The following is a 26184-nucleotide window of genomic DNA, read 5'->3' on the forward strand; positions in this document are numbered from 1 at the left end:
AAATTAGGGTCCACTTACCCACAGATCAAACTACTGTCCTTAACTAAAGACAAGTCTGATGCTGGCTCCTTGGGTGCACAGGGCCTGTTCTCGCCATAAATGAGTTATTGTCTTAGAGGACCTTTTCTGGACACCTGGTTCCCTGTCCCTCCAGATTGTGAGGTGAACCCCATGTTCCTAGGACCCTGGGAAGGTGGGGCTAGGCAAGGACAATATCAGTCCTCCAGTGCTTGGTGGCTTCCAATGGCTTCCTCAGAAGTGTGCCATACCAATCTTTCTTCCTGTCTTTGTTCACGAGAAGGTGAACAAGGGCTTGTATCTATAGATCAGTGGTTCTCAACCTAAGGGTCATAACCCCTTTGGGGAGGGTGTCACATGGCAGATATTGACATTACAATTCATAACAGTAGCAAAATTGCAGGTATGATGTAGCAATAAAATAATTGTAAGGTTGGGGCTCAGCACAACATGAGGAACTGTATTAAATAGGAAGGTTGAGGACTGCTGCTATAGAGACTGGCATACTGACCCAGAGGGCTGCATCTGGCAAGGACCTGATGTTAACTATTCACACTCTTCTGGCTTTCTTATAAAACAAGCTTTTCAATCATCCCCAGGACGGTTGTGGGGCTTCCTGGAGCTGTAAGGAAATAAGATTCTGCTCTCCAAAGAAGCATGGAAAGAAGAAGCTTAGTGCTCCCCAGAATGTCAGGGTGCCATGGCCCACTCCCATTCTTCTGCTTCCCATCTCCCCTGATCCTAGATGCTCAGAACCCAGACAGAGCTGTGGAGCCAGTTCTGTAATCTGTACCATCAGAAGACTAAGGGGCTGGACCACTCCCTGGCCACCACCTCTTTGGGCATTTTGAAAAAAAAAAAATAAAAGGAAATAACCTACTGTGTAAAGACAGAAAGCACACAAATAGCTGAAAGATAGGGAGGTCCTGGTTGTTCTGCCCTCACTTACCTAACGCCCCCAGGGACCTTGTGTCCCTTGTCCCTCCTCAATGCCTAAACTTCAGCTCTGCCTCTGCATCATCCCATGAGCGACTCCCAAGGTCCCATATCCATCACCTCTGTACCAGAACACACTTTGCCCCAGCTCTGCAGGCACCAGTTTCTGGCTTGCCTGCACGCCCTCACCCCACCAGTGTGTCTCTCAGCTCTCCATCCTGATGGTCTTCTCCCTGCTCGTGCACAGGCTCATCTGCAGCTCTCCTTGTGTACAGAACCCACAGTCCACTAACCTTCCCAGCTGCCTCATCCACCATAAAATAGTGCACGTAGGTGATAGTGCAGGCAGATTAGGAGATGTAAGACTTGGAGAAGGACTACCTGGGTCAGCTTTGAGATACAGGAGTGAAGGATAGGGTGAGATGAGAACATGCCATACCCTGGTGCTGTATCCCGGCAGGGCTGGCTTTCCAGACTCAAGCCAAATTTGCCTTAAATCGGGGGGTAAGTAAGGAAGTTTTTTGTTTGTTTTTATTTTTGTTTTGCTTTGTTTTGATCTTCATCTTTGTATTACTAGCATCTGGCAGAGTGCGTAGCACACCCTGGATGCTCAATAAACTTTTGATGAAATGAAATAACTTTATCTCCACATATGCAAACTGAACAAATGAATAACCGACATGTACAAGTTATTTCCTTTGCCTCTTACCTTCTTTCACTTTCCTTCCAAATTGCAAATCATCCATTCCCAAACCATCACATTCATTCGTTCATTCAGTCAGTCATATGTTCTCTTAATTACTAAACAACTATTCATTTGTTTACTGCTGACTATATCCCAGATACTTCTATCCAGAAAAAAAATCTTACAGAGGAAGACAGTAAGTGAACAGAATATTATAATACAGTGTGTAAGTGAAATAATAGAAATAGATACAATATAAAAATACTCAAAGAACATACATCAGGGGTTAAAGGGATAGGAGGACACATTCCAAGTGGGAGAAGCGTGTACAAAAGTCTTGGAGGGCAATGCACACAGGGAATTCAGGATACTGAGCCACTGGAGTGGACAGCATTATTTTAGGAGACTGTGTAGAATAGAAAGTGAGGAAAGCTCAAGATAGGCCTCTGGGGCCACAGATAATCATGTTTTGTGAAGCTGGGTTGAAAGGATAAGACTAAAAAGGCATGTCAGGAACGATAGGATGAAATATAAGTGAAAAGGCCATCATGCAGTCAAAGAAGGGTCTTTCAGGAATGGTGGAACAGGTGTGATAGATACTGCAGCCTAGAACCTCAGCACTTGGAAAGCTGAAACGGCAGGACCTCAAGGTCAAGGCCAGCAGAGGACATAGTGGGGATATGCTGTCACAAAGAAGCCAAAGGTGTGAGGTGTGCTGATTGATAGAACAGCCAGGAACTTCAGAGGGCTTCATGTATGAAAAGGAACTCAAAATAAAGATTATGGATTGACATGTAGCTCTGTGATAAGGTACTTGCCTAGCATGTATGAGTCCCTAGGTTCAATTCCCAGGAAAGAAGAAAAAAAGAATCACAGAAGAAAAAAACCAACACATTAAATTTGGCAACAGGGGGCCATTGATCAACTTGGCATAAGGTGTTTCAGTCATGGGCAGGAGGTAAACCCAGTCTGCAGTAGGTGAGTCATGACTTGACACAGTTGAGACACACTTGAGTCTGGTATTTGAAAGGTCTTCCTGTTTCAGAAAAACTTGATCCTGCCTGTGTACACTATATTTCCAGGAGAAATTTCCAGAGAACCAGAAACAAAACAAAAATTTCAAGTATGGCAAGTCCAGAGTGCTTTAGTACTAATAAAATATGGAAATACCTGCATATTTTGCATTAGAATTGTATTGGAAAACTATGCTTAGCCCATTGGTGAGGAGGGAAGAGTTGAGGTTGAAACTCTTAGATTAAGTTGATGTCCTAGAACAGGGCTCCCTGGTGATAGCACACAAGACACTTACAGATGAAACTGCTAATCTCCTGAGGAAAAAAGCACTTTAACATTTCTTATATTAAAACCAATCAAAGATGGGTTAACAGATGTGGTGATACATGCCTGTAATCTCAGCGCCTGGGATGTTGATGAAGATGGGTCACGAGTTTCAGGCCAGCCTGGGCTACACAGTGAAGCCCTAGCTCAGGCAGCAAGAAGAACTAACAACAACAACAAAAGGTCAATAAACAAGAAAACAAATCACCATGAATGAGAGTCAGGCAATTTAAGATACAATAGATTCAAACCCGCAAAGCCTTAAGGTATTGGAATTGTTGGATTCAAAGTAATGATGGAATGCTTAGAAGGACAGAAGTCAATAATAAACAAGCAACTGTAAAGACCATGATAACAATCAAATTGGAAAAGAAGCAAAATAAGCTTTTTTAAATTTTTATTTACTTATTTTTATTGCATATACAGTGTTCCATCTGCATATTTGCCTACACACCAAAAGAGGGCACCAGATCTCATGACAGATGGTTGTGAGCCACCATGTGGTTGCTGGGAATTGAACTCAGGACCTCTGGAAGAGCAGCTAGTGCTCTTAACCTCTGAGCCATCTCTCCAGCCCCAAAATAAACTTTTATAAATAAAAATAGGACTGGTGCAATATCTCAGCATGTCAAGACCTTGACATCAAGGCTGACAACCTGCGTTTGATCCCCAGAACGTACATGATGGAAGGAGAGAACTAACTCCTCCATGTAGCCCCTGACCTCCACATGAATGCACACACACACACACACACACACACACACACACACACACACACACACACACACACTACTAAATGTAATGTAGACAAAATGTATTGAAATAAAACTTAGTGGGTGTGGTGGTTCACACCTGTAAATCTAACCTGGGAGAAACGAAAGCAGGAGAATCAGGAGTTCATGATCAGCCCAGGTTACATGAGAACATGTCTCAAAAAAAAGAAAAAGCAAAACAACAACAACAAAAGGTAGTCAAAAGAGTTTATTGGCATATTAAATAAGTCTGAAGAGATGGATAGCTAATTTTAATATTTGTCTGAGACTATTCAGACAGAAAGACATGAAGATGAAAATATGAAAAAGAGATTAAGGGATATGTCACATAAAATAAAAGTGTGGCACATTTTATCCAGCCCTCAATGGAGAGAATGGAAGGGAAACCATGACCTTTGCAAAGATTTATTTTACTTTTCATTATATATATATATATGTATGGATATGTGCATGTAAGTGCAGGTGCCCTTGGAGGCCAGAAGCATCACATCCCTATATCCTTTGGAGTAGGTGGCTGTGAGCTGCCTGACAAGAATCCTGGGAAACCGGCATGAGTCCTTTGCAAGAGGAGTAAACACTGTTAACTGCTGAGCTGCCTTAGCAGCTCCAGGAAGCATTTTCTTCTTTTTCTTTTCAGAGACAGGGTCTCAATATGTTTCCCTGGCTAACCTGAAACTCTCTATATAGATCAGGCTAGCCTGATCACTCAAAGAAATCTGCCTTCTTCTGTCTCATGAGTGCTAAAATTAAATGCTTGGCTCACCACAGCCAGCCTGGAAAGCCATTATTTTAAAAGTCAGTGACTAAATGTTTTTTCTTTTTTTAAAAAAAAAAAGTTTCCTATATTTTTATTGTACATGTATGGGTATTTTGTCAGCATGCATATCATCTGTACACCACATGCATGCAATCCCCTCAGAGGCCAGAAGAGGGCAACACACACACACACACACACACACACACACACACACACACACACACACACCCGAATTGGAGATGCAGATGATGGTGAGCTGCCACATAGATGTCAGGAGTCAAACTCAGGTCCTCTGGAAGAGCAGCCAGTGCTCTCAACCACTTAGCCATCTTTTCAGTTCTAGATGTTTTCTAAAACTGGTAAATACACAAAACGATCAACATAACAAGAAATGGGAAAAATGACCACGTGTGCAAAATTGGTAGTAAAAATAGAGTTTGTCAAAGACAAAGTGAAAATCTTAAAGGCAGAGAGAAAAATGAACCTCCTACTTTTAGAGGACAATAACAGTGAAAACCACTAGGAAGCAGAGGAATTTCAGGGGTGCAGCAAAAAATAACCACCAACTAACAGTGTGTTGCCTACTAAAACAGGCTCCTTCCTTCCTTCCTTTTTTTTTTTTTTTTTTTTTTTTTTTTTTGGTTTGGTTTGGTTTGGTTTGGTTTGTTTGTTTGTCTGTGTAGGGTTTCTCTGTGTAGCTTTGGAGCCTGTCCTGAAACTCACTTTGTAGACCAAGCTGGCCTCCAACACACACAGATCCTCCCCTCTCTGCCTCCCTAGTGCTGGGATTAAAGGTGTGCACCACCACTGCCTGGACTAAAACAGACTTTTGTAGTGAAAATAAAATAAAGATCAAATAAAACAAAACCTAGGGTTTCCCATGAACAGTAAAGGAACTTCTCACAGAAATACAGAAAATTATTCCAAAAGAACAGTTTGAGAAATGAGGACAAGCAAATAAATTAATAAGCAGATCTGAATAATGCCTTATAAAATGATAGTGTTTAGGCTGCAGTCCTCGAAACTTGATAAGCAAAAGACAGGGAAATTATAGGGCTTAAGTTGGGAGGACTTATCAGAATCAAACTCTTTCAACATACTTGAATTCTTTGGGAAGGAAGAAGTGGTTAAAATAGTAACTTCAGATTTTAGTAAGTATTCATGGAGAAGGTTTGAATAACAATGAAAAGATCAGAAGTTCAAGGTCAAACTTGTCTATATAAGAAATTTCAAGCCAGCTTGAACTGCATGAGAAACTGTCAAATTATATTTTTACTATTACTTTTAACTTTTCATATATATATATATGTATATATATATGTGTGTGTGTGTGTGTGTGTGCATACACACATTGTATACCTACTAGTATTATACAATTCATGTTATATACTTTCATTATATATTTTTTATATTACATATATATTTAATTCACCAATAAAGAAGGAAACATATTAAGGATAAAAATACAAATTCAATACATTTTTAAACTCCCAAGAATAGAAAAAGAAGGTAAAGAAAATGTGGGCTGATAGAAGCAGAAAGGTAAATGATAGTTAAAAAGATAAATTGTAAATGACCAAAACTGTACAGTTAAAATACACAGATATGCCAGATTGCATTTTTAAAAGTCTTGACATATGCCACTTAGTTGAAACATATTGAAAACAATGGCTTGGAAAAGCTAAAAATAAAGTTACAGGCCTATCAAACAAATGCTAAGAATAACAAATGAACTATAGGCTTGGCATGGGCACACACCTATAATCCTAACTATGAGTATGTCGGGCAGGTGGGTGAAAAGATCAAAGTATATCTAGATTGCATTGTGAATTCAAAGCCAGTCTGTGCAACTGAGCAAGACATTGTCGCAAAATAAATTAAAAAGAGTGAAGAGAGGAACCAGGGTAACCTAGTGGTAGAACATCTGTCTAGCAATGCAAGGCCCTGGATTAAATTTCCCAGTACTGCAAATAAAAATATTATAAAAAACATAAAACAAAAAAACCCAAAACAACAACAACAAAACAAAGAGGAAGTCTAGAAAGATGCACAACTTATTGCATAGCCTCACTTTTTTGCTTGCCTGAGAAAACGTTCACTACTCCTGTCGTTACTAGCACGCCTTTCTTACCGATTCATTTTTCATTACTGAAAAGAGGCACTTGAAGCAGGTAAACCTTAAAAGTGAAAGAAATTTATTTGGTTCACACTAGGGGTTCAAAGAGATGCCATCAACATTAGCTCAACACTGATGGCAATCACGAGAGCATTTGTGGAAACAAGTGATTGTCACTGAACAGGAGTCAGGCTCAGACTTTTATGATAATTTTCTCTTAGAACTCCAGGAGATCAGCATTCCCATGGAAAAGCATCACTTTTTGTAAATATCACTAGCCTCGTTAGCAGATTAATGGATGCTAATCATTTCAATACATTGCAAAATAAATATTTGTAAAATTTGATGTTTATCCATAATTACAAGTTTTAAGTGAAGCAGAAAAGAAAGAAATTAGAAGAAACTTTTAAAGCCTGATAAATAATATCTACAAAAAAGCAACAGTTCACATTATTAACAGTTATATATCAGAAATAATCCTTTTAAAATAAAGAAGTAAATGCAGATGTTTGCAGCCATGCTCATATCCAATCTTGTACTGATAAAACAAGGAAAGTAACAATAAAGGTTAAAAACAAAAATCAAACAATTTTTCTTTGTAGCAAACATAACCATCCGTCCCACAACTAAGTGACTTAAAACAATAACAATTTTATTTTTTGGCTCCTCTTATTAACAATTAAGGCTGGACTCAAAGAAGCAGTTCATTTGCTCAGGCTTCCTGGGGTCATTTGTATGATTGTGTCATCCAACAGCTTGGATTGGAGCTGGATGACTGAATCTCTTCACATGTCTGTGACAAATGCCCAAGGAGGTTTAGGACTCTAGCAATGAGATCTTTGTTCTCTGTGGCTAAACCAAGGTAGTTGTCCCAAAGTCATGAGTTGAGAGACAAATGTAAATTTTGCAAGGCTTCTTAAGGCTTGGTCCTGGGAACTCTGCAGCATCATTTCTGCTGTATTCTATTGGTCAAAAAGGAAATCATAAAGCCAGCCTATCTTCAAGGAATTGAGAAAGTGGGTTTTTTTTTCTTTAAAAATAAAGTAAGCTTGGTAGTGGTGGTGTATGCCTTTAATCCCAGCACTCGGAGGTAGAGGCAGGTGGATCCCTGAATTCAAAGCCAGCCTGACCTACAGAGTGAATTCCAGGACAGCCAGCACTACACAGAGAGAGACCCTGTCTCAAAAAATAAAAATAAAGTAAAATAAGATAAAATTATTATCCATTGTTATTGATGGTGGGTATATTGTATGGTGTGTGTGTGTGTGTGTGTGTGTGTGTGTGTGTGTGTGTGTGTAAGAGCCAGTACATACATGTTATGCTATGTGTAGCGGTCGGAGGGCAATTTTGGGGAGTCAGTTCTCTCCTCCCACCATTTCCGCCATGAACTCAGGGGATCAAACCCAGGCAGTCAGGCTTGTGGGAGAAGTGCTCCTACCTGGCTCCATTCTCTGGTTCCAGTTTCCTTCTGGATGAGAGGAAGTAAACATAGCAAAGGAACAAGAGTAAGGTGTGATAGGGATCACTGCGGCTACTTTAGCAAATAATTTGCAGTATGAGGACTAACATATAAGCTAAAATATAATTAATGTGCAAGATTTACAGGTTGTTGCTGGAGTTTCTTGTCCCACCTGGTCCCACAGCTGCTTCTCTCCAAATAAGCACACAAAGACTTACATTAATTATTAAACTGTTGGCCAATGGTTAGAGTTTCTTACTAGCTAGTTCTGTCTTAATTATTAACCCATTTCTATTAATTTAAGAATTTCCATGTGGTTGTATCTTACCAGAGAAGGGTCTGAACCTGTTACTCCTTTGTGGTCTACATGGCATCTCTTCACCTACCTTTCCTGGAGTTCTCGTCTCCTAGACCCGCCTATCTCCCTGCCTCTATTGGCCAAACAGTGTTTTATTTATCAACTAATAATAGAAACATCAACTAGTAATAGAAGGACATTCCCATCAATAGGTGCTACCACCTCTGGGCTGGGTTCTATAAGAGCAGAATGAGCAAGGCATGAGGAGCAAACCAGTAAGCAGTGCCTCTCCAAGGCTCCTGCCCCCAGACTTAGCCCTGTTTGAGTTTCTGTCCTGACTTCCTTAGATCATGAACAGTGCTGTGGAAGTGTAAGCCAAAGAAACTCTTTCCCCTCCAAGTTTCTGTTGGTCATGGTGTTTATCTCAGCAACAGAAATCCTGACTGAGGTGTAAGGAGTAAGGTTTTTTCCTGCCGGCCTAGACCCACCGCAGCGCCAGCCCCAAATAACACACTGAGACCCTGTATTAGATATAATGCTGTTGGCCAGTTACTTGTTTCTTATCGGCTAGCTCTGTCTTAAGTATTAACCCATTTCTATTAATCTAAGTATTTCCACGTGGTCTCATCTTACCAGAGAGGGCTGACTCCTCCCTACTACTTCCTCGAATTCTCCTTGTCTCCTAGTCCCACCTATCTTGCTTTCCTATTGGCCAACAGTGCTTTATTCATTAACCAGTATGAGAAACATATTTACAGAATGACATCTCCCATCACTGAGGCAGTAGTGCTGTTCACAATAGAAGGCGAAAGGAACTGTTTGACTGGGCACTACATTGTAATGAAGTAACCAGGTACTCAGCTGGAAAGAAAGCATTGTAGAATGTCCTGTCTTCCTAGTTGCACCTAATTCAGTGTCCACATTACTTGGACCCTCTTCAAAAATGTCCCCCTTATGACCCAAACATTCTTCTTGAGATTCCAGATAACAGAATGTACATGGAGTTTCTATCTATGGGAGAGATATATATGCCTTTGAAACCTCCCGTCAGGCAATGTTTGATGTAGATGTGACCCATAATTACTTGGAAAAAAAATGGAGGTGATGTAGAATTGAGAAGATAGATGTGTTGCAGCCTGTAAGATGACTTTGAGAGTGGGTAAAAGCTCTTGCATCAGGCCTGACAACATAGGACCTGCATGGTAGAAAAAGACTCAACTCCTACAAGGTGGTCTCTCATCTCCATCTGCTTCCTCATTGTTACACAACACACACACACACACACACACACACACACAATACATTCAAGTAAGGAAATTTTAAGAGAGTATTTGCATGTATATACAGATGCTATTTCAGGCCTCAGGAATAGGACAAAGGACTAAGAGATAAGTTGAGCCAGCAAAATGACATCAAGACACTATTCCTAACCAGCAAAGGGGAAGTCATCATTGTGACTCAATTTCCCTCGAGTCATTGGTATCTTGGGACAAAGATAAGAGCTCACAGAGATGAGAGCAACCTGACTTGAGCAAAAGGGGGAAAGGGGGGCTGGAGAAATGGTTCAGGGGAAAAAAAGGGGGACTAGAGAGATGGCTCAGTAGTTAAAAGCACTGGCTGCTCTTGTAGAGGACCAGGGTTCAGTTCCCAGCACCTGTATGTTGGCTCACGACTACTTGTAACTCCAGTTCCAGGGGATCCAATACTTTCAGAGGGCACTACAAGTAGGTGAAACCCAGATATTCAGGCAGGTAAAATACCCATACACATAAAATAGAAATAAATAGGATTTTTGTTTGTTTGTTTGTTTGTTTGAAAAAGAAAAGAAGACAAAACAGGTGAAGACTTCAGACCCCAGTATATCTAGAGTTGGCTGTGCAGCTCAGGGGGTGAATTGTGCTGTACCTGTACCCAGGACATCTAAGGGTCAATTAAATACATATCTGTCTGTCTGTTTGTTTTTAACATACTTAAATGTTCTGGGTACAACATAGCCCTCAGGATGTTTTATAAATGAGGAAATGGCCTCAGAGAGGTTCTACAAGTTATTTTAGGTCACTCATTCAGTTGAATACTTACCTGTCCTTTGACCTGTCAGCTTGGATGGGAGTCCTCAGCTGCACATGCATAAAGCACTACAAAGAAGCAAGGAGCCAGGTGTGAAAAGAAATTTGCTCTGAAGGGCCACTCAGAGGGTACCCAGTCCTTTTCCTCTCTTATCTGTCTTTCAAACAGCCAAAAATAAGTTACTCACAAACCACTAGCACTAGGGGTGAAAGAAGGTACAATTTAAGCTGGTCCCTGTGCTTGCATGTCACCAGACCCCTAAGGCAGCAAGCCTCCCTAAAATAGAAACAGGAGGTGGCTCCCATGTATCCACATCATCCTGTGACTCATGCAGTAAGCTCTTCCTTAGCTTGTGGAAATGAGACAATCGGAGTCTAACAGGCCAGGGTGCTGGAAATGAACTTGTATCTCTGAATTTCCCTGGATGCGTGTGGAATCTTAATGTCCTGCAAGAATGGCCCAAAGTCAGTGTTCCCTAGGATCCCCTTCAGTTTTCAACAGGTGGCTCTTCAAAATATAGAAGAGATAAGAGACTGTTTCAAAAGCAACTTTAAGCATGGGGCAGGACATGTGTGTAAGTAGAGGCCACTCGTCAGCTGCCATAGATTCCCGTGTCCCCTGTCTCTGCTGTACAATTTGCTCGGCTGAGCACAGGCCTGGGCATAAATCTGAGTTCCTTTGACCATTTTGGTTTCTTTTGAGGAAAATATGTATCATCCTTCTGGATTATAGAAGCTGACATTGGAACATTAGCAGAGAACTTGGTTAGTTCAAGTAGCAGCAGAAGGGACTGGAAAAGGACAATTGCCGACAACATTCTTGTGGCGCTCAGTCACTCTTGGACCCTGTGTACCTGGGGAATCCCGGGTTAGCCATGGGTTCATTGAACCTGCCTGCCACACCCTTTCCTGTCTTTTGGCTGACTTCATCCACATAAATGTCCCTTCATCAGTCTGACCTCACACATAGCTTGCTCCTATAAACCCTGCAGAGAGAAGTCACAGACTTGGTGAACACCGTTTGTGCTTCCATTTTATTTTTATTTATTCACTTTGTCTTTTTGTTTTTGTTGTTTTGTTTTGTTTTTGAGACAGGGTTCAGGCTGGGCTGGACTCAAATTCATGATCCTCTGTGTGCCGGGAATACAGCCATGCACCACCATATCCGCTGTTCTTCCATTCCCAAAATCTCATGCTCTATTCTGACCCCAATTCCTATCCTTCCCACTCAGTCACTCGGTTACCTCCCCTCCATCTGTTCTGTAGCCCATGGAATCAGTTTGTTAAGAGAGTGGTGTTTCCTTTCACAGATTCTGTTTTAATCAACCTTGGTCGGTCTGAGAAGAGAGAGGTGAAGCAGAGAAGGTAGCTTTCTTCTACTTTGTCAGTTGTTAGGGCTGAGGCTGACCCTGAAGCTTGGTAGGGAGGGGGAGGAAGGGAGAAGGGTCAGCTGTGTTAGGGCCCTCCAGAGAAGCTGGCCAGAACAATTGAGAACAAAGCCTGGACACTCTTCCGCTGAGGCCCAGAGCCTGGCCTTGGCCTTCTGTGAACAGCTCTAGGAAATGGCTGAGATTCCAGATTTGGAAGGAAGAGACTGGTAAACAGGAGTTGGGCTGAAAAGAGAGCCGCCTCTCTGGGTTTTAGGGAGGTCCCCCCCATGCAGTCAGCGGGGTGCCACAAAGCTTGTTTGCTTATGTAGGCCTAGGCCAGGCCAGGCAAGCCGCTGAGGAGAAGGCTTCATTCCCAAGGCCTGAAGCTCATCCCCACTGAGGATGCTCCAAATAGCTTCAGTGATGGGATGTGTATAAAAATGAACCAAAAGGACTGTCACTCATGTGTCAAGCACTGTCTGTGTTAGGTAGTTTTATGTATAATCTTATTCCATTTTTATTCTAGATCTCAAGGTGGGATCTATTATTAATATTCCCATTCTACAGAGAAGGAATCTGACTTTGAGGGTGAAGGAACCAACCCACAGGCCAATTTTCAAGTTGTTTGAAAAAACATGTGGACACAGACCATGGGGGTTTCACAGTTTGTTTCCAAGTTTCTGAGTCATCCTATGTTCTAGTCTTCTGAAACCCAGTCTACCTGTTCCTAGGCCTATGTGTGAGGCTCTACCTCGGGTCCCTTTATTATGGGTGTCTCTGATGGGAAAGGAGAGAGACCGAGACATAAGTAAAAATTTCAAATAGAGCTGTGGGTTTGGAGGACTGAGGATGTGGGTACGGTCAATGTGAGGATCTTACTTAAGAAGCCCTAACTTAGACATGAAATAAACCTAAGGCTGAAGTTAGTGTCCAGGGTTACAGTTAAAGTGTAGAGGTCAGAGAGTTTCTCACCTCTGGTCCCCTCCCAGTTCTCTAAGGCATGGAGGGCCAGGCAGGAAGCATCCATTTCCTCAAAGCTGCTTCCCCACCGGGACAGAGTCTCAGTCACAAACAACCACCACCACCACACCCCTCCCCTCCTTCCCTTACTGCTGCGCACTCAGAGTGGGGACAAAGTGTGTGGGACAAGGAAAGTAGCTGAGAGAAGCCATGGGCTCTGGAGGAGTGGGCCTCCTGGAGACTAGGTGGCCTCTGCCTCTACTGCTTCTTCTCATCATGGGTGAGTGGGGGCCCTCCCTCTCCTAGCCCGGGCTGCTGGATTCATGTTCTGATCCTATCCAAGGCCTGGATCCAAGGTCAGGAGGATCTCGGTGTCTTAACTTTTCATTAAGCAGTGGTGGTACCAGAGATAATGGTGGTGGTGGTGGTGGTGGTGGTGGGGTGTGGGTGTGGGTGTGACAGAGACAGAAAGAGCTATGCAGACCCTGGCCTGTGAACACTGACCCTCTCCCTTCCCGGCTAGCTTTTTGGAAATGGATGTTTGGTGATATAAGCCATCTCGCAGACTCCTACACAAGACACGGAAGGGGTGCAGTGCAGGAAGTTTCTCTTTCCCTCCTAGGAGGCAAGGCTCTGGATTCTCCACCCCAGATCCTAGTTCACCCCCAGGACCAGCTACTTCAGGGCTCTGACCCAGCCAAGATGAGTTGCAGAGCATCGGGCCAACCACCTCCCACTATCCGCTGGCTGCTGAATGGGCAGCCCCTCAGCATGGCAACCCCAGACCTACATTACCTTCTGCCTGATGGGACCCTCCTGCTGTATTGGCCCCCTGTCCAGGGACAGCCCCAAGATGATCACATCCTCTCAGCAGTCCTGGGCGTCTACACCTGTGAGGCCAGCAACCGGCTGGGGACGGCAGTGAGCCGGGGTGCTAGGCTGTCTGTGGCTGGTGAGGCTTGGGAGGGTAGGCCCAGGGTGAAGCAAAGCCAGGTTGAGATGCTTGTATCCCGGGAAATATGGGAGGGGCTATCTGTAAAGGGAGGTCTGGGCTGGGGGTGTTGGGAAGGAGAACTAGGTTAAATTGGACACAGAAGGCCAAGAGAATAGGTATAACAGAATGGGGTTAGCAAGCTAGGAGATGCCAAAGAGGGACTCATGGGAGGAAAAATATGCTTCCCGTTGACCTGATGTCCTCCTAACAGTCCTCCAGGAGAATTTTCAGATCCAGCCTCGGGACACAGTGGCCATGGTGGGCGAGCGGTTGGTTCTTGAGTGTGGGCCACCCTGGGGCTACCCAAAGCCCTCAGTCTCGTGGTGGAAAGATGGGAAAACCCTGGTCCTCCAGCCAGGGAAGCACACCGTAAGTGGAGCCCCCTTCCTGGGAACTTTGTCCCATACTCCATCACGCCCTGGACACACCAAGCAACTGACCTGCTCTCCAGTGGCATGTCCCCTGGCAGAGCTGAGGAAGGGAGGGCAATGAGACCTCCAGCTGCCCTGCAACCTCTCACCTTCTCCTCATATTGAAGACTTCACAGAGTATTTGAACTGACAGGTGTCTGGAGATTCCCTGATGGTGGCAAGAGCAGAGAAGAACGACACGGGGATCTATATGTGTATGGCCACCAACAATGCAGGGCAGCGGGAGAGCCGAGCAGCCAGGGTGTCTGTTCAGGGTAAGAGCAGAAGCCAGCTAAAATCCAGCATAAGTGCTTGTGAGATAACTCGGTGGATAAAGTGCTTACTTCACCTATGTGGAGACTCAGGTTCAGCTCTCCAGCACCCACAGACAAGCTGAGCATGGCAGTGTGTGTCTATAATCCTAGTAACTGGGGTGGAGCAGAAACAGGTGTGTTCCAGAAGCCAGCCAGCTATTCTCCAATAATAAAGACTCTATTGTCAACTTTTGATTTCCATATTCACACTAATTCACATACACACATATGAACATTAACCCACAAAGTCCAAGTAAGGTAGGAGAATCCAGTGAGTGTGGTGGCCATCTATGGGGTTCTGGTATACAGGGCTCAGCCAGAGATTGTGGTCCAAGTGGTAAGGCCTTCCTGTGTGAGTCTAGAATGGACACAGGGGTACTCTAGACCTGAAAACTCTGGGAGACAATTTTGTTCATGATAAAGGTATGTCCCATCCCACCCGGGTCCCCACAGAGTCACGAGACCACAGGGAGTATCTGGAGCTACTGGCTGTTCGTATTCAGCTGGAAAATGTGACCCTGCTGAACCCGGAACCTGTGGAAGGCCCCAAGCCTAAACCTGCTGTGTGGCTCAGCTGGAAGGTGAGGCAGAGGGCCCAGGAAGTGAGAGCCCACCCAGAGTTCAGATGAGGACTGTCATGAACTCCCCAAGCCCTTATCCTTACTCTAACTTCTCCCCAGGTGAGTGGCCCTGCTGCACCTGCTGAGTCATACACGGCCTTGTTCAGGGCCCAGAGGGCCCCCAGGGACCAAGCATCTCCATGGACAGAGGTACTGCTGGATGGCTCTCAAAGTGCAAAGCTTGGAGGTCTCCACTGGGGCCAAGACTACGAATTCAAAGTGAGACCATCCACTGGCCGGGCTCAAGGCCCTGACAGCAATGTGCTGCTCCTGAGGCTGCCAGAACAAGGTCAGGGGAGGGTCTTGATTGATGTGTGTGTGGAGGGGGTTTTGTATCTATCCCAGTCCAGTCTGGATGCACATTGTAGGGCAAGGGGGACTCCTATTCTCTTCTACATGGTGAAGCAAACAGCCATAAGAAGTCCCTTGTGGAACTCTAATCCTCCATGCCCTGCTCTTGACCCTCCCATAGAGTCCTCTCCATTCTCATTTCTAAGGAACTCTTCCTTTTCTCCAGTGCCCAGTGCCCCACCTCAAGAAGTGAGCCTAAAACCTGGCAACAGTAGTGTCCTTGTGAGTTGGGCTCCACCACCTGCTGAAAACCACAATGGTATCATCCGTGGCTACCAGGTAATCCCTAAAAAAATGACACTGACCAGCAGAGTCCTCTCCCTTGGGGTCCCAGATATGCTTGCTTTGGCCACTACAAAACAGCATGTGAGCCAGAAAGTGGGGGGATTTTCCTTTTGTTGAGCACATGTACAAGGGCCTGCTTAGTCCTTCTGGCCCTGCCAAGCGTTTTATAAGCTACTGTCTCATTTCATCTCTCCAATAGCCTTATGCCAAAATCTCCATTTTAAACACAGAAAGCCATATTGTGCTCACAGAGAGAAGGAACAGAACAGGAATCAAACATTGGGCTTATTTTATCGAACCAAAACTTAGGCTGGGTCAGACCTATGTCTTTAAGACAGGAGTGCTCAAAATGTGGGTACCGGGCTGGCAAGAGGCAAGTTACCTAGGAACTCATTAGGAAGACAGACTCTCAAGTCCTTTCCCAGGTCCCTGAATCAGAAAGTAAAAAATTGAGCTTGGTACTTCTATTTTAGCAAGCCTCTAGGTGACTAGAAAAACCCTGAAACCACTGGTCCTTGGTGCATTTTAGCAGATTACCTTTGCCCTTCTGTTGTCTAGAGAGAAGTTTCTCACTTGGTAGAGGAGGGGGAATAGGGGCTGTGCTTTTTTTTCATTGGGCATCCCCCAGGAAGATGCCAGGCTTAGGAGGACCACATGGCCACCTGCAGATGAAGGGCTCTGCTGCTGGGAAGTACTGGGGCAGCTGCTCACCTTCGCTTGTGCCCCAGGTGTGGAACCTAGGCAATACCTCATTGCCTGCTGCCAACTGGACTGTAGTGGGTGAGCAGACCCAGCTGGAGATCTCCACACGAGTGCCAGGCTCCTACTGTGTCCAAGTGGCCGCGGTCACTGGTGCTGGGGCTGGAGAGCCCAGTAGCCCTGTCTGCCTCCTTTTAGGTGAGAGGAAGGTCCTATCCACACCCTTCAGCCCCTGTGTCATCCTCCGTCTCCCTGTTCCTGCTATACTTCCAGCCCTTCCCTCTTATCTGTTGGTTCCCCCACTGTCCCATTTGCCCTCTCTCTGAGCTCCACATCCCATACAGAGCAGGCCATGGAGCAGTCGGCCCGAGACCCCAGTAAACATGCTTCCTGGACCCTGGATCAGTTGAGGGCCATCTTGAGACGGCCAGAGGTCATCGCCAGTTGTGCTGTCCTGCTCTGGCTGCTGCTACTAAGCATTGCTGTGTGTATCTATAGACGGCGCAAAGCTGGGGTTCACCTGGGCCCAGGTAAGAGAGGAAAGCCCGTGTGTATAGGTCTCCCTGGGTCCAGCCAGAATACCACAGGGGCTTTGATCTCTAGGAAGATGCTGGGCTCTTCATTTAGCTGTTCCCTCATTTTCTTCCAGGTCTGTACAGATACACCAGTGAAGATGCCATTTTAAAACACAGGTGAGAGGCCGAAAAGGAATCCTTAGGAAGAGCAGAGAGGTCAGGGTGAGGAGAGTCTCAGCAGAGAACTAGATGGAATTTTAGTCTACCTTCCTGCCAGGAAGTTTAGGATCCTAGTGCCTGAAGCCCTCCTAGACTCTGTAACGTTGAGTCTCTTTCACTGTAGCCTCTTGACAGCTGAGCAACCTGAATCATAAAACCTAAATATTTTTGCCAAAGGCTTCACAGCTGGCCTCTGACCACCTATCTGTCGTTCTTGTCACCTACTTTCTCTACTCCTGCTCTTAAGTCGCTGGCTGGCAGGCGACAACCAGCTCCAGTGTCTTGATTCCTCTGTGTTCCCAATGTAGACCTGGCCTTTGCTTTCTGTGTGTTGCCTGCCTCTTGAGCCACCTACCTGTCTTGCACATGCTGCACAGTTCCAGCAGGGGGAGATCAGTCCCTAGGTCGTAGATTCTTACTCATTGTTCCTAACCAGGGCCAAACAATAGGTACCTCTGCTCCAACTGCTTAATTACTAGAGCTAGTCTGTAGCCTTGAGTCAAAATTCTAAGAAAACAAAACAAAACAAAACAAAAAACCAAACAAACAAACAAAAACATCTCACGATGATCCCCATCCCACAGACACCACTGGCTGAGTTTTACACTAGAAAAAAACATTTCTTCTTTTTGTCAACTTCATTAGACTTTATGCGCTGGATCTGAATTATTTGAGACGTGTTTATTGAGTACCTACTGGATATATCAGTCCCATGGGCTGAAAGTTTTCTTTCAACAAGGTTCCAGGCTGCCTGGCATCATATTCTGAGTTTTTCCTTGCTCTCTGGCTTCTGTCTTCCAGCTGCCTCCTGCCTCCTGAACTTTGTTCTGCTCTGCTTCCCTAGGACTATTTTTCTTGTCCTCAAGGGAAATTCTATCCAGATAGCTCATCTATCCCTTTGGGATAGTCCTCACCTACCAGGAACTTGCAAACAGGCAGGAGAGCAACCTGGAGTTGGATATGCAGTATGACCCAGGCACAGGGAGGGGCTAGAGAAACAAAAGAAAGAGGATCCCACACTCTCCACCCCATCAAGAAGAGTGTGGAGTGGGAGAAATAGCTTGCTATATTCACAAGGAAATTTAGACCCTTGTTCTGGCTGGGATGTATGGTATCAGAACAAAGGTTAGAAAGCTGCAAGCCAGACCAAAGAAGATGCCATGGTACGCATCTGAACTCTGATCTTGGTAAAGAGAGAGCAACTGAAGGCTCTAGATAGAGAAGTAGTTTTATCAAGTTGCTGCTCTTGCTGCTCTTGATGGATTATTCTGGCAGCTGGAAGCCATCATTCACCACAGCAGGCCTCTATTCTGCCAGCAGTGATTTAGAATTTCCTCAGCTCAGTTCACAGCATCAGTCTTATGTGAAGGCTCTCTCTGTTGCCATTTAACAGTGTGAGTCAGAGAGACTAATTTATTCCTTGGGTTGTACAGCTAAACTATGGCAGCAGGGATTTTCAATCCGTATTTTCCTGGCTCCATTTTGTTCTCTTCATCTCCGTATCTATAACTGTCTTTCTCCTAATACTCCCTCCCCAGCTCGGGATAGCTCAGTCTTTCCCTGATCCCAAGATATACACTGAGTTCAGCGGCACCGGGTCAGAGGTCCAGGGGAAGGGGCCGGGGAGGTGGACAACTGCAAAATAATGAAAGACGGCTGTAAGGATGACGAAAAAACTGCCTTCTACTCCCGTTGCTGCCCTCGGAGCTGGATGGCTTAACTAATTTGGTTCCTATTCTTCCCTGTCTTGCCCCCTCCCCACCACCACCACCATCACTACCCCAGGATGGACCACAGTGACTCCCCATGGCTGGCAGACACCTGGCGTTCCACCTCTGGCTCTCGAGACCTGAGCAGCAGTAGCAGCCTCAGTAGTCGGCTGGGAATGGACCCCCGGGACCCATTAGATGGCAGGCGCTCCTGTGACTATGCTTCCTACGAAGGGACCTCGGGGATGGAAAGGGGAGACGGAGTGCAATGTGCTCACCGTAACTCCTCTTGTCGTTTTTATGACAGTGATCTCCTGGGATCCCCGGAGCCCTGGTGTGCCCCTGCTTCCAGACACCAGCACTTTTTATGGCTCCCTAATAGCAGAGCAGCCATCCAGCCCTCAAGTCCGGCCAAGCCCCCAGACACCAGCTGCTAGGCGCCTTCCATCCAAGTTGGCTGGAACCTCCAGCCCCTGGGCCAGCTCAGATAGTCTCTGCAGCCGCAGGGGTCTCTATTCCCCACGCATGTCTCTGGCCCCTGCAGAGGTTTGGAAAGCCAAAAAGAAGCAAGGTAAGGGTGATGGGAAAAGCCATGTTCGGGGGCAGATGGGGGTGGAACTAGGAGTGGCAATGTGGCCCATTGACCTTAATCAAGCCGGGTGTGGGCTGAGCATCGCCCCAGACCTCCCATTATCTCCCAATGGACAAGGATCTCTGTCTCCATCCACAGAATACTCACTGGGTGTGTGTTCATCCCAGCTTTTCTCCACAGTAGTCCATTTAACAAGCACCATTGCATGTCAGGTATGATAGATACAGGAGGCACACCCATTTCCCTCCTAGGCACCCCATCTCTGCTGACCAACAAACAAGTATAGCTGGAGCCTGACCTAAGGCAACTGGTGCTGTAAAAACCTTAAGTTTTCCAGAACTCGTGCCCCACAAATTATGCACCGGTCTGCTTAGGCCCAGGCTCTCACTTTGCTTCTCAGAGAGAAGTGTGTATATCCACAGCCTCTATACTCACAAACTCAACCATCCAAGGATAGAAACTCCCTCCGAGGGATGCTGGACCTGGTCCCCTGTAATGGGAAGAGATACCTATAATACTTTTGTGAAGGATTAATCTCTTTACTTCCAGCTACCTGTTTTGATGGTCCAGAAGGAGACAATTTTTCAAACAACAACTATGCATTAGCTGCTTTACTTATTCGTGTTTGACCCTCGAGGTGGGCATTGTTTCTCTAAATTTACAGAGAGAAAACAATTGACAGAATGATTGGGTAACTTACTCAAATTTCCAAAACAAGCTGCAGAGCTCAACTCTGAAACCAGGATGATCTGTCTCCAAAGGCCACCGAGTTCTTGGGAATCACTTAGGAAGGTCCCTGCTTTGGCTTTGGGGACTGTTTTCCCAGCTGCTGCCCTACAGAGCATGGCACTGCACTCTGCCTGCCATGGTTACAGACGTCCTGAACTGCTTAGAGAGACTTGGCAGATGTTTTCACAGTCGCTTTTTTTTAAGCAGATAAAATCCAACTTCAGTAAAAAAAAAAAAGACAAGGGTGAATTAGGAGTAATTAAGAGCTTGTTTAATATGGGCAATTTTATGTGACTGTAAATATTAATAAGCTGGCCTTCTTCCCCATTTTGCTTGGGGCTATTGCATTATTAATCTGGAGTGGTAATGAAATGCCAGCTAGAAAGAGTCGGAATAAGTCTCATTTAGGGGTCATAAACTCAGTGGTAAATCCTTCAGTCAGCATGCACTGGGCCCTGGATTCAATCCTCAAGACAAACAAACAAACAAAACTGTTTTTGTGTGGAGGGCCACAATGATTTCAGTAAAATCTGTGATCTCTCTTGGGACGTTAACAGTTGTAGAAAAAGATGAGTTATTTTCTACAACCATTGATTTCTTCCCTTCCTTCCTCTCTCTTCCCCTCCTTCCTTCCTTTTCCCCTTTGATACTGGAGCTTTGCACACTAAGCACACACCCTACAATAGGGCTACATCCTCATTTCTACAGCCATTTCTCAGGAAACTTCCTGTCCTGCTATGGGGCTTCCTAGCCTGAGGTTGAGGTTTTCACTTGGCTGTATTTCACCTCATCTCCAACTGTGTCTTTCCACCTCCCCAGTCAAGACACAGTCAAGTATCTTTGGACAAGGCCGTGTGAGGAATGAAAACTGTTAACAGATTGTCTCTAAGAAGCAGAGTGTTTGTCCTCACAGAGCACAAACTGATGAGGAGAGGAGCAGTTTGGGGGAATAGAGACCAGGAAAACTGGAATATGACACAAAGAAAAGAAAGTTGGTTTTGGAAGCGGTGTCTGGAGCCAGGAGCTTTACAGTCTGTTTTTGTTGAATCCTCAATATCATTCTTTGAAGTGGTTGCTTACAAATGAACTTGATGTTCAGAAAGCTTGATGCATTTCACTGAGGTCACACAGCTAAGCCAGTCAGTGTTCTTTCCGGTCTATGAGGCTGGAGAAAGATGGGGGCAGAGAGAAGTAGTTTTCCCCCCTCTTTTCTCTAAATTTAAGATCTCAAGGACAGGGTGAATAATAAGGCTAAAGACAGGGCCTGTGATTGGGGTCTGAAAAACCTACTCCCACTGCCCCTAACAGCTATCTTTCCCCTGTAGAGCTGCACCAAGCCAACAGTTCCCCATTGCTCCGTGGTGGCCACCCCATGGAAATCTGGGCCTGGGAGGTGGGAAGCAGAGCCTCCAAGAACCTTTCCCAGAGCCCAGGTGAGAGAGGATTCCTAAGTGGGAAGTAAGGGGTGAGGCAGGTTTTCAGTCCTACCAGCCCAGGTGCCCCTCTTTTTCTTCTGTGGGGTGTGTATGTTCATGCATGCATGTATATGCAGCTAAGTGGGCTGGGCAGTAAATTGGGGTCTGAGCAGGTTGGGATCTGGACTTCGTGAGATTTTAGAGATTATTTTTGTTCTCAGGCCCAAAGTCTTGTTCCCCAGGAGAAGCTCCCCGAACCGTGGTAGCCTGGCATGCCCTGGGACCACAGCTTCAGTGCAACTTGAATGAGTTAGCAACTCGTCCACTCCCTCCGACACCCTTCGCTCTTTGTGGAAGCTCCAGTCATGATCCACAGACCCAGTAAGAGGGCATGGGTCAGGAAATAGAGTTGGGACACTGAGGGTGTGGGGCATGTGGCTGGGATTAGACCAAGGCTAAGAGATACGGACCTGAGGAATGACATTAACTAATCTGCCATCTCTCTCATCCCCTAACCAGGTGCATGGAGAAGCCCCAAGCTCCTTCCGCTGACCCACTACCAGCAACCCCTCTATCCATCCTTAACTCTTCCAGGCCTGCCAGTCCCCAGGCCTCTTTCCTCTCTTGCCCTAGCCCAGTTTCCAGCAACATGTCCAGCTCCTCACTATCATCCTTAGAGGAAGAGGATCAGGACAGTGTCCTCACCCCCGAGGAGGTGGCCCTGTGCCTGGAGCTCAGTGAAGGGGAGGAGACACCCAGGTGAGTATCCGGGGAGAGCTAACACACTCCAGCTTAACATGCTGGGAGCACACAAACCTGCCTCAATTGCCATGTTCCTGCTACTGTGCCTTAACCAGTGTACTGTCTCCTATTTTTTTACTTTTAGGAACAGCGTATCTCCTATGCCAAGAGCTCCTTCTCCTCCAACAACCTATGGCTATATCAGTATCCCAACATCCTCGGGTTTGGCAGACATGGGCAGAGCTGGTGGGGGAGTGGGGTCCGAGGTTGGGAACTTCTTGTGCCCACCTCGGCCCTGCCCCACCCCTACCCCCAGCGAAGGCTCCCTGGCCAATGGTTGGGGCTCAGCTTCTGAGGACAATGCCCCCAGCGCCAGGGCCAGCCTGGTCAGCTCCTCTGATGGCTCCTTCCTCGCAGATGCTCACTTTGCCCGTGCCCTGGCAGTGGCTGTGGATAGCTTTGGTTTTGGTCTGGAGCCCAGGGAAGCTGACTGTGTCTTCGCTGGTATGTGGGGCCACCCACCTCCCTCTGAGTGGACACAGCTCCCTTTGTCCCTAAGGAAGAATCAAACCTTCCTAGTTTTCATACCCTAAGTGTTGTTTAAACAATTAGTTTCAGTGAGGTGTGGTTGCACATGCCTGAAATCCCAGCATTTGGGAAGCTGAAACTGGAAAGATATGAATTTCAGGTTAGCCTGAGCTACACAGTAAGATTTTATCTCAAACAGGAGGAAAAGTAGCTTTTACTGAATGATTGATAGTCATAGGAACTGGGAGAAGTGATTCACTGCATTATTAAGAACTCCAGGAGGAGGCTGGGCCTTGGTGGCACACGCCTTTGATCCCAGCATTGGGGAGGCAGAGACAGATGGATCTCTGTGAGTTTGAGGCCAGTCTGCTCTACAGAGTGAGTGCCAGAGAAACCCTGTCTTGAAAAACAAAACAAAACAAAAAACCTCCAGGAGAAATATTCTTTACCTCTCTTTTCCGAATCAGGAAACACTAGGTCAGACATTAACTTGCTCAAGGTCCCCCATAGATCAAGACAAATGGACCAATTTTGAAGCCTGGAAGAATCCATCTGGGTAGCCCGACCTCCCACCTCCCCAGATGTGGGTCCCAAGAAGAGCTGTTCCACACCCAGTCTTCTCTCAACTGGCATTTCATATGCCTTATTGATCCTGCTGTGCTCCCTGGCTGAGGATGAGGAATACCTGGGCTCAGTCTCTCTCCATGTCAGCAGGGGGTGATTTGGTGCTCATTGGTCCCTTGGAAGTTCACCCTACACACACACACACACACACACACACACACACACAACACACACACACACACACACACACACACACGAATCCTGCATGCCTATCTTACCCTTACTCTACCTTTTGGCCTCAAGGAAAACAATGAGGCTTATAGGAAATGACAGGACAAGAACTATCCAGATCAGAAGTGCCCATCACACAGGGAAGAGGCCACTCAAGGCTCGTAAGGGAAGAGCGAGTGGGAGGAAACACATCAGACTGCTCTTTGAAGAAACACTTATCTGTCCGTCCCAGGGGCTGCAGCCACTAGGACTGATGGACTGAGAGGCTAGGCCACCTTTAGGTGTGATGTGTGTGTACCTTAAACCAGTCCTAAGCTTTCTGCCCTAAACTGGGTCCTTAGAAGCTAAGGCTGAGCCTTCTACTGACTGTCTGCCTTCCTTACCAGATGCTTCCTCACCTCCCTCCCCTCGGGATGATCTCCTCCTGACTCGAAGTTTCTCTCTGCCTCTGTGGGAGTGGAGGCCAGACTGGCTGGAGGATGCTGAGACCAGCCACACCCAGAGGCTGGGGAGGGGGCTGCCTCCCTGGCCTCCTGACTTCAGGGTCTCTTCCCAGCAAAGTCGGCTCAACAGTGCTGCTCCCAAGGCTGGTGGTAAGTATCGAGATGCTCTGGAGAAGAGTCCAAAGGAAGCCTTGGATCTGGTAGTAATTCTCTTCTTCAACTTCCAGATTCCTCCTGAATTGTCCCTGAGATGGCCAGAAGAGCACCCAGACTATTCTCCTGCCTGTCCCCAGGCCTTCCCACAAGTGTGGGTCTTGGACCTATGTTTCTCTGTAGCAGAGGCCCATTAACACTGGGCTTCTGGAGAGATGTGTCACTGGGATTGTTAAAACAGAAGAAAGTAAACCAAACTGTGACCTAGGGGGACTTGGATTCTCACTGAGAGCAAGATGGCACCTTCATACATTAGACTCTCTCCTACAAGCAGGGCCTTTGGCCTAAGTAAACCTGGTTCCTGGTCTCCCACTCATGTGGATCATGGGAAGAAAAAAGCCAATATTGTCATCATGGAGCACAGAAATGGCTGTTGGAGAGGGCTACAGTGGATGACACTTAGAGGAGCCCTCTCATCTGTACCTGGACTCTTCCCTTAGAGGCCCGCTCAGCCCTTTCCCCAGCCACACCATGCAAGGGAAGTGAAGAAGGAAGATCATGCATGCACTGGGTCCTATCTTGTCTCATGGTCAGTACTTCAAAGTTGGTATAATGGAGGAGGCTGAAGGAAAAGAAGCAGGAAAACCAAAGCACTACCCTCATGCCATTGACACTGTGAGCTTCACCAACTTGATTCTATAAAACTGCAAACACTTGAGTTCTTTGACGTCGTTCCTTGGGCTTTATTTTGGGAAGGGCACCTGCAGAGATGTCAGAGTTACCTGACTGGAGAGAGAATCAAGTATTCTTTGTTACTCATGGAATGTCTGCACTTCTGGTCTTCAGTCAAAGGGGGATGGGTTATATCCAGCAAGTTTAAACAGAATGTAGTTAGAGAAAAGTAGGGGTGTCAGAGGGTCTGTGGGTCTTGGGGAGCCAACTCCTGTTTCCTGCAGTCCCAGCTCTGCTCCCTAAAAGTCCAGTTCCAGGTGGTGTCTTAAAAATAGACAAGCAGCTAAATTCCACAAAAGGTAGAATCACCTGGGATACTTGGCTAGTGAACATTGTTTAGACCCAAAAAACCCAATGGGACAGAGATGGACATTTGGTGGAGGACTTCTGAGCCCTGAACCACTGAAAGCCACTAGAGGGCAGGCTACCTGCACCTCCCACACATGGTGGGAAGGGTCATGGACAGAACAGGAGTTAGGGCTGTGCTGTAGAGCATCACCATGGCCAAAGATCTCTCTGGTGGTGTGGAGGGAGGGTATGATTCAGTAGCAGGCTCAATGATTTAGTTAGTTCTCTAACCCCAGCAACTTTTCCTGAGGACCACTCAGTTAGGAAGCCAAGAAGGTGTGACCAGGGTGGCTGATTCCCAAGCTCTGTGAAGCAGCCTGACTGGTTTGCAGGATCTTGGAAAGAACAATGAGCATCCCGGATACACATCCGTTTAATTTTTGCTCTTTCAGATTTTTTTCTTTAGCTTTCTGGCAACATTCCTCTTGAAACCATTCCAACTCTGTTTGCCAGACTGAAGGGAAATGGGGGATTTGAATATTCAGGTCAAAGTGAAGGGCAAGGTCGTAGCTCTTAGAGAACTGACAATGGAGCAGGCAAGAAGCAAAGACAACTTCAAGCAGCCAATACGTGCATCAGCTGTGGGATGAGAGTGAGAGCGGCTGTGACGTAAGCTTATGACAGACAAACTCTAGATCCAATATAGTCAGAAACGTTCTGTGAAGGAGCCTGGGCCCATGCAGAGTCACGTACTTTCTTCTTGAGTGAGATTTCATTCATACACTATTTTGTTTTGTTTGAGACAAGGTTTCATGTAGTCCAGGCTGACCTCAAACTTTCCATATAGCTGAGGCTGGCCTTGAATGCTGAATCTTT

At 46.0% G+C, this 26184-nt stretch overlaps 1 protein-coding gene across 4 annotated transcripts; it reads left to right on the forward strand.

The window, feature by feature from the left end:
- The first annotated feature begins 12937 nt into the window (after positions 1-12937).
- On the forward strand, positions 12938-25006 carry Robo4 (roundabout guidance receptor 4). Of its 4 annotated transcripts, none has more exons than XM_051197094.1 (18): positions 12938-13056; positions 13399-13728; positions 13982-14139; positions 14335-14455; positions 14948-15075; positions 15175-15403; positions 15632-15744; positions 16479-16647; positions 16794-16979; positions 17099-17141; positions 18969-19105; positions 19200-19463; positions 21539-21646; positions 21850-22009; positions 22148-22387; positions 22515-22873; positions 24079-24285; positions 24363-25006. In XM_051197094.1, exons 1-18 carry the CDS (start codon positions 12987-12989, stop codon positions 24371-24373), a joined length of 3033 nt encoding a protein of 1010 aa, XP_051053051.1. In that variant the 5' UTR covers positions 12938-12986; the 3' UTR covers positions 24374-25006. The 4 variants fall into 4 exon arrangements, with proteins under 4 accessions (XP_051053051.1, XP_051053053.1, XP_051053052.1 ...); XM_051197096.1 differs by having other exon boundaries at positions 12943-13056; positions 13617-13728; XM_051197095.1 differs by having other exon boundaries at positions 12949-13056; positions 21871-22009.
- The last annotated feature ends 1178 nt before the right edge of the window (positions 25007-26184 follow it).

This window comes from Phodopus roborovskii, unplaced genomic scaffold (genome assembly GCF_943737965.1).
Source record: "Phodopus roborovskii unplaced genomic scaffold, PHOROB, whole genome shotgun sequence".
Classification (NCBI taxonomy): domain Eukaryota; kingdom Metazoa; phylum Chordata; class Mammalia; order Rodentia; family Cricetidae; genus Phodopus; species Phodopus roborovskii.